This window comes from Carassius auratus, chromosome 30 (assembly GCF_003368295.1).
Source record: "Carassius auratus strain Wakin chromosome 30, ASM336829v1, whole genome shotgun sequence".
Classification (NCBI taxonomy): domain Eukaryota; kingdom Metazoa; phylum Chordata; class Actinopteri; order Cypriniformes; family Cyprinidae; genus Carassius; species Carassius auratus.
In genome coordinates, this window is record NC_039272.1 from 6,898,462 (window position 1) to 6,906,105 (window position 7,644).

The window sequence follows — 7,644 nt, forward strand, 5'->3', positions numbered from 1 at the left end:
GGTTAGAACAAGATTTTTATTATATATTTTATGTATATGTTAGCAAAACAAAGAGAGAAATGTGGAGCATGACAACATTTGTCGATCTTTTAATTATCTTTTCAAATTATGTTTAAGACATACATTCAAAAACACTCCACCCCATGTGTTGATCAGTAACTTACATGGTAAGATAAAAAACTGTAAATATTTAATAGCTATCATTAACAAAATACAATGACTTGTAAAGTATCTTATATTGAACCTTTATTTAAAATGTTTTAACTTCAACTTTTAATTTTCCAAGCTCAAACATGCAACTGACAAAATAACTGCACTTCTTGTTAATGCCTAAGTCATTTCTATGGAATCCTCTTTAGTCCATGACTCGTGTTAAAATTTCATACAGCAGTGGAATGTCTGTTATCCACAGAATTGGTGATTGAAGTTGCTCTGAAAGTACTTTAGGTCTCCTCATCAAAGGTGCTCTCAATGGTCTTGGAAAGAAAGGAATAGCATTTCTTCTTTAAGTTCTTGGCCATGAATGCATAGATGAACGGGTTTAGAAAGCTGTTTGCACAGGCGAGACTGCCGGATACTTGTTGGGCTGTGTGAAAGGCAGAGCTGCGCTCGGTTCGGTTCAACTCTAAAATGGAAACTACTTGAAATGGCAACCAACAGATGAAAAAAGTTGTGATCAGTAACGTCATGATCTTGAAGGGTTTGGTGAATTTGGACATTTGTGTTGCTCTATGTTTACGGATCAGGATGGAGTAACAGATGAAGATGGTCAGGAATGGAATCAAAAACCCAAAAGTAAAGCGCATGAACACAACAATTGTGTGGTGATTCTTCTCATAGTTGTTATAGCATATGTCTTTTGATCCTATATTCGTAGTCTCTCTGAATTTGGCAGGTGGAATGCTAAGCAATGAAGACACAAACCAAACTAACAAAACAACTACAGAAGCTTTCAGTACGGTGCGCTGATTCTGGGCCCAGACGGGAAACTTGACGGTGATGCAGCGATCCACACTAATGATGACCAGGATGAAAATGCTGCTGTACATATTGAGAGTCATAACAAAAGAGTTGAACTTGCACATGAAGAGCCCAAAGATCCAGCTCTTCTTCAACATGTAGTCAATGGTGAAAGGGAGAGTAGCGCAGAAAATGAAGTCAGACAGAGCCAGACTCAGGTACCAGGTGGTGTTCACTGACTTCTTCATCTTAAAACCAGTAATCCAGATCACCGCGCCATTTCCAATGATGCCAAGAAGGAATATGATCACATTAAAGATCACCATAATTATACATGCTGCTTCCCTGCAGTATCCAAGAGGTACAGGAACGTCCTCAGCAGGGCTGGCTACAGAATAATTTTCTGTAGAATAATCATAATAATCATTATCTGAAGTTGAATTCGTTGTGTCTTCCATTAGAACTGAATTGGAAGCAGAGTTCTGTAACAAAAACAATATGAAATTTATCCAAATGCATTTAAACTGAAGCTGGGCTGTAAACTCCATAGACATAAGTGAAACTTAGAATAATTAGAAAATTCCAGTCCGCCCCAGTTGTGTTATATCTTGTATCTACCCCCTTTAAATAAGGAAAATATTACATTGCAACGTGGAATTGTTAATCGTAGGCATCCTTATTATTTTGCTGCTCTGTTTTAAAAATTTAACTGAAAAGAAATGTTCACTGTATGATCATATACATATATTATCTTTAATTGGTTATGATGTCATCTGAAGATAACTTACCTCACAAAGTAAGCTTCACAATGTTGTTTGCAGTGCTTCAGAACTTCTGCTGCTGGGTTGTTTGCTGTTAAGTGCAGACTGAGTATCAGACTCTGTGCCTGTCTTGTACAATAGCGTCTGTCTCTGGACTGCAAGAGAGGGGAGTAACTGGAAGGAGGCAATGGATGATAGCCTAACGAACAAGGTTGAAAACAGATTTGAGGGGAAGAAATAGAGGGAAAAGTTAGTCTGAACATAGTGAGTCTGGTGAGGCACACAGCAAAGAAGTGCAAAGGAAAGCTAAGGTGGTCTAGATGTGGAGGTCAGCATGAGTATGGTAAATGTGAAAAAGATGCAGAGGTTAAATGCTGTAACTGTGGAGGAGAGCATAGCGCAGCGTTTTGGAGGATGTGATGTGCAGAGAGAAACCAGAGAAGTCCAGAAATTTAGGTAGTTTTTAACTAAAGTATCATATGCAGAAGCACTAAAGAAAGTAAGAGAAACAGGATCAAATGACAGAAACTCCAGTGGAAAAGGAAAATAACATAACAGCCATTAATCAGACACCAATCCAGATTTCAGATTGTATGCAGAATGGTTTTTGAGCACAAATGTAAAGTTTATAAAGATACTTTAGTAGTGTTGAAAGTAAACTTTGTTGGTTTCATTTGTCACATCATCAATGTTGCATCACAGTTAAAAAAGAAAAGTGATAAATATATTTATTATTTGGGCTAGTTAAATAATAAAATTAATAATAAAATTTAAGATACACATGAGTCACACAGCTGTTTATTTTTTGAGAAGGTTTTTATTGTCGTTGCTGTTGTCTATGAGTTTTAGTTCCATATGTCTGTATCTTGAGTTATTTTTAATCCTTTTGGGTTTTGATAAGGGAGACAATACAGCCAATCTCCTGAGGTATTTGTAACCCTGTATTCAACTGAGCAAAGTCAAAACATCAGTAATTATATATATATATGTACAGTGGCGGACTGGGACAGTAAATCAGGCCGGGAATCTGACTCCACCCCAAGCCACCTCTGTTGTTGAAGTCACCACCACCCAATTTATGTGTCCACCAGACTGCTGAACTCTTTGGCTCTTTCAGTTGTTTGAATTGGGTTATACTTAAAAAATAAATGAAAATCTTTAGACTGTGAACGGCAAAATAATCAAATGAAGTATCAAGAAGTATCAAGGCATTCACTGTCTCTATCAGCTTTCCTTTAATCCCCCTCTCTCTCACTCTGCACATTGAGTTTCTCTGCAATATGAAATAAGCACTTTCAATAATCTATATTAATTATGCAGCCATCAATTGTATGTCCCCGTGATCACAGTCCTACTACTGATGATCTTATAAATCATAAAAGCACATATTTTCTAAGAGTATGGACAGCATGTTTAGTTTTGCTTATAGCTTAAACTTTACCTGAAGGTTCCTGCTCTGACTCAAAAGCTGAACTGTCCACCCTCTCTTGTTCAAAGCAGGAGCACTAGCAGCACTAGTGCTACTGTTGCTTCCTTCGTCACCTTCAAAATAAATAAATAAACATTGTACACTAGGCTACATATTGTAGGTTACAAATGGAAAAATCAATTTCTGGTCAATTTTAATACTGTAATACTGTAAAAAATACTGTATCCCCATATGTAAAACAGTGTGCTAGTTTCTCATTAAGATGCTCTTTTAAAACATCTAACATTATATACATTTGTTATATATATATATATATATATATATATATATATATATATATATATATATATTTTTTTTTTAATAGATTTTATCTATTGTAAGTCGCTTTGAATGAAAGCGTCCATCTGCCAAATGATTATGTAAATACTAGGGTGGAACAGTTCAACTTTTTCACAGTTTGGTTTGTTTCACGGTTTTAGAGTCACCGTTTTGGTACAGTTGTATTTGCTATGTTTATGGAAAAACTTTACTTTCCAAAAATACATATATATTATCATATTATTAAGAATATTCTAACTACAAGCAACAGCACAAATAAATACAATAGGGCAAAGATACAAATAAAATAAACTAATAATAATTAATAATAATAATTCCTTACATTTATATAGCGCTTTTCTAGACACTCAGAGCACTTACATAGTCAGGGGGTATCTCCTCATCCACCACCAGTGTGCAGCATCCACCCGGATGATGCGACGGCAGCCATATTGCGCCAGAACGCCCACCACACAACAGCTTACTGATGGAGAGGAGACGGAGTGATGAAGCCAATCAGCGGATATGGGGATTGTTAGGAGAAAACTGACTTCCAGGTTTTTTTTTAGGTAGGTCTTGCATTAGTTTTAGGTACAGAAATTAAATAAAGTAATCAAATGTAAAACATTGCATTTTGGACTATAAATTAAAGATTATTCTTTATTAAATTAAAAAAAGCTTTTTAATCAAGAGCAGTGAGTGATTTCTTGGTTGTTGCTGTTCGATTCATATAAAGACTGTCACTTTAAGAGAATGCACTTACCCAGTGTTCGAATTAGTATTGAACAAAAGTTAATTTTTGAGTGAGTTTTTTTTTTTTTTTTCTCCACCATCGCTGTTGTTGTAATGTCCGGGAATCCAGAATGCCCATCCATCAACAGAAAAATATATTATTTGAACCCTGTTTATTTTACGTGTTATTTATAGTAAACCATATTACAGATGCTTTGTCCGATTTAAGCATACCTGTCAAGTTTTGGATTTGAAAATAAGGGAAATTTTCCAGCGCCCATTGCGAGCAGTCCCACCACCCCAACAAAGCTCCAGTATCCCTTACATTTTAAGACAGGTGTTATAGCCCAAATTAAAACACAAAAGGGTATATATGAAGAGCATTTATTTAAAGGCTTATTTGCATATTTTCTGTTAATTTAACATTGCTTGTTTTTACATTTACATTTTATTTTAATTCCACACATTCTTTTCATTTCATATTGCTTTTCTTTAACAGTTTTTATTTTCATTTCACATAACTTTTCTTTTACTCTTTTAGTGAGTTGTTGTACCAATTCGTTGCAGACTTTGCATTCTTTAAAAAAGTAAATTCGCTGTCCCATTTATCACGGTATTTACACATGGGTTTTGGTTTTTTGGCAGGTGTGCCTTCACTCTCTATTGTAGAATCCATCATCCGTCTCTGTTTTTTCTTTTGTTGTTGTTGTTTTTCCCACGTTATAACTCATGTCATCTGACCTCACACACCCCTCGCGACAGGCTACTACAGGTGGGAGTTATCGCGAGACTAGTGACAGAGCTCAGATTGGGAATGTTTTTATTATTATTATTTTATTAATAACGCAGGTAAAAAAATAAAATAAATAAAAATACGGGAGATTTACGGGAAAATACTAATACGGGAGGACGGCGGGAAAGAAGGGTAAAATACGTGACTTTCCCGGCCAAAACGGGATACTTGACAGGTATGGATTTAAGTTGAACATGGGTGGCCAGCACGTGTCGAACAGTGTGTGGAGAACTGAACGGTTCGGTTTTTTCAGTGAACCATAGTAAATATAAATGTAATTCTGACCGACCTGCTCCCTTACTGGCGAACATGGCTGGATTTTTGCAGCAAGTTGCTGCGTCTGTGGCCTGGGCTTTTCTCCTTTCCTTCTCTGCTCCTCCTTTGCATTTACGCTCCATTTTTTGCACGATTTTCTAAGATAAAGCCTGTCCATTGTTAAATGGTAGTTTAAAACCCATTTTAAAATTAAAATCAGACATTGCATTACCATGTAAACGGTACATCAATATCATCTTACAAAATGTTTTCATTCTTGAATTATAAAAATTTAAGTTTGGATCGTGCACTATAAAGTCTATGTTCAAAAATGTGAGTGACAGTTAAGGAGTTAATGATGCAACATGGCATACATAAAAATGTATGTAAGCCAAGATAAAAAAAAAAAAAGAGCTTTGAGAGTATTATGTATAGGCTAACATTTTGTCACACCAGGGGTGTAGCCATCATTTCAGAAGTGTCAAATACAATCATTTTATGTATGTAGCCCTGTTTTTATACAGTCAATGATGTAGCCTATATATTATCATAATATTATTTTTATTTTTTTACAAGGAATTATCTTCTTTTTTTATTACTTTTAATTCGCTGTAAGAAATTGAACACACTGCTGGACAATAATCAATCATTTGTAATCGATAATTTTTTTTTTCTAATTATATACTGTCACATACACACTCACACAGTGTATAGCTCTTATCTGTTACGGTTTATCATGAGCAACAGTTAACACATCCGACACGTGGAAGTCAGTTAACATCTGCGACACACTCTCCACTCCAGTCGCCTCTTGCATTATGTCATACACCCAAATGCCTTATGGGTAATGTAGTACATCCCAACACCCCCCCCCCCCAACAGAGATACATTTTAAAGTGCAGAATGTAATCTTCATTTTAACAAAACTATCCCCACATAACTCATTAGTTAATATCAGTTAACTTATGAACCATAGCTAAAGAGAAAGTGCATTCAATAAACAATCAAATTACTGTGGCATGTATACTGTTGAACTTCAAACATTTTGCACCACATTAAGAAATCACATAAACATCTAATTATGCATTGAATACCCTTTTGCCATTATCAGAACTTTCTGACTTTTTGTCTCCCTCCACTTCTAGTCTCTGTAACAAACTAGTAGTTTTATTAATCTGCCACTAGAGGTCATTTTAGAACCAGGAACAGAGTCAGGTGGAATTTGCTCTGCATTCATGACAGGTGCAGAATGCGTGTTTTGGGCAAGTGGTATGGGTATAGAACTGTCCACATTATTCTTTCCAAAATCAGTTTCTGTGGGCTCTACCAATTGAAGGTGACGCCCGTTACGTCTTAAAACAGCTCCACTTTGTGTCTGAACAAGATAGGATAATGGCTCCTTTGTTTTTCTCACCACTGTCCCTGATGTGCACCATGCTTTCTCCCCATCCAACTTTAAGCAACTTGATCTGGGTTTAAGCAGGGAAGCGTACAAACAGAATGTCTTTTGTCAAAGAAGTGCTTGTAGGCTGCTTTAGCTTTTTTGTCCTTTTCCAATATCCGCTCAAAGCTGATATGGCGTGGACGCAAAGTCTTCTCATGGACAGCCAGTGTAGTGCGAATTTGTCGTCCCAACATCAGCTGAGCAGGGCTTGCACCAGTGGCAGCAATTGGAGTGGCTCTGTAACTCAAAAGTGCCAACTGAGGGTCAGGTTGACATAAGATATGTTTCGATGTCTTGACAGCCCGCTCAACAGTCCCATTTTACTGTGGGAAGTGTGGGCTGCTAGTAACATGTTGGATGCCCCAGCTCTTACAAAAGTCTGCAAAGTCAATACTTCTGAACTGGGTACCATTATCTGAGTGTAACTCACGCGGAATCCCCCACCTAATGAAATTCTCCCTTTTAGCGTAGTGATCACACTGCGGCTGCTATTGAGGCTTAAATGTGCAAGTTCAATGTCTCTAGAATAGTAATCCAGGACCACTAAATAGTTCTTTTCACCATATTCACACAGATCCGCTCCTATAGTGTGCCAAGGACTGGGAGGAAGTGGAGTGGTAATGAGGGGCTCTTTCCTCTGAGTAGGTCTGTGCTCGTGACAGAAGGCACATTGAGAAATTGTCGTCTGAAGATCTTTTTCCGTGGATGTGGCCTCACGAATGGCGTCCAGCTTTGCCTCTGATATTGGCTTAGTTTGAATCACAGCCTCCACATAAGCGCGCACTTCTCCTTCAGTATCAGGAACTCCTGTTCCAGTTAAGGGGTTGCGCGACAGCGCACCGAGCACAACTAGTGATTTGCATGGGACATGTTCTGCTTTAACATTGAAACGCATCAGGCGCATCAGCAGACGTTGACAGCGAGGTGTTTTGTCCAGATCATAAGTGTTAAT

General features: G+C 37.2%; 1 protein-coding gene across 1 annotated transcript; it reads right to left on the bottom strand.

The window, feature by feature from the left end:
- Window positions 1–328: 328 nt before the first annotated feature.
- LOC113049033 (chemokine-like receptor 1) lies at window positions 329–1,972 on the bottom strand. The gene is made up of 2 exons (XM_026211044.1): window positions 1,749–1,972; window positions 329–1,442 (listed from the first exon to the last, which is right to left on the bottom strand). The coding sequence occupies exon 2, from the start codon at window positions 1,416–1,418 to the stop codon at window positions 444–446; it is 975 nt and encodes a 324-aa protein (XP_026066829.1). The 5' UTR covers window positions 1,419–1,442; window positions 1,749–1,972; the 3' UTR covers window positions 329–443.
- Window positions 1,973–7,644: the final 5,672 nt, after the last annotated feature.

Bases quoted from the DNA above. Each gene is read 5' to 3' on its own strand.
- LOC113049033 (XM_026211044.1), bottom strand. From the start codon at position 1,418: ATGGAAGACACAACGAATTCAACTTCAGATAATGATTATTATGATTAT.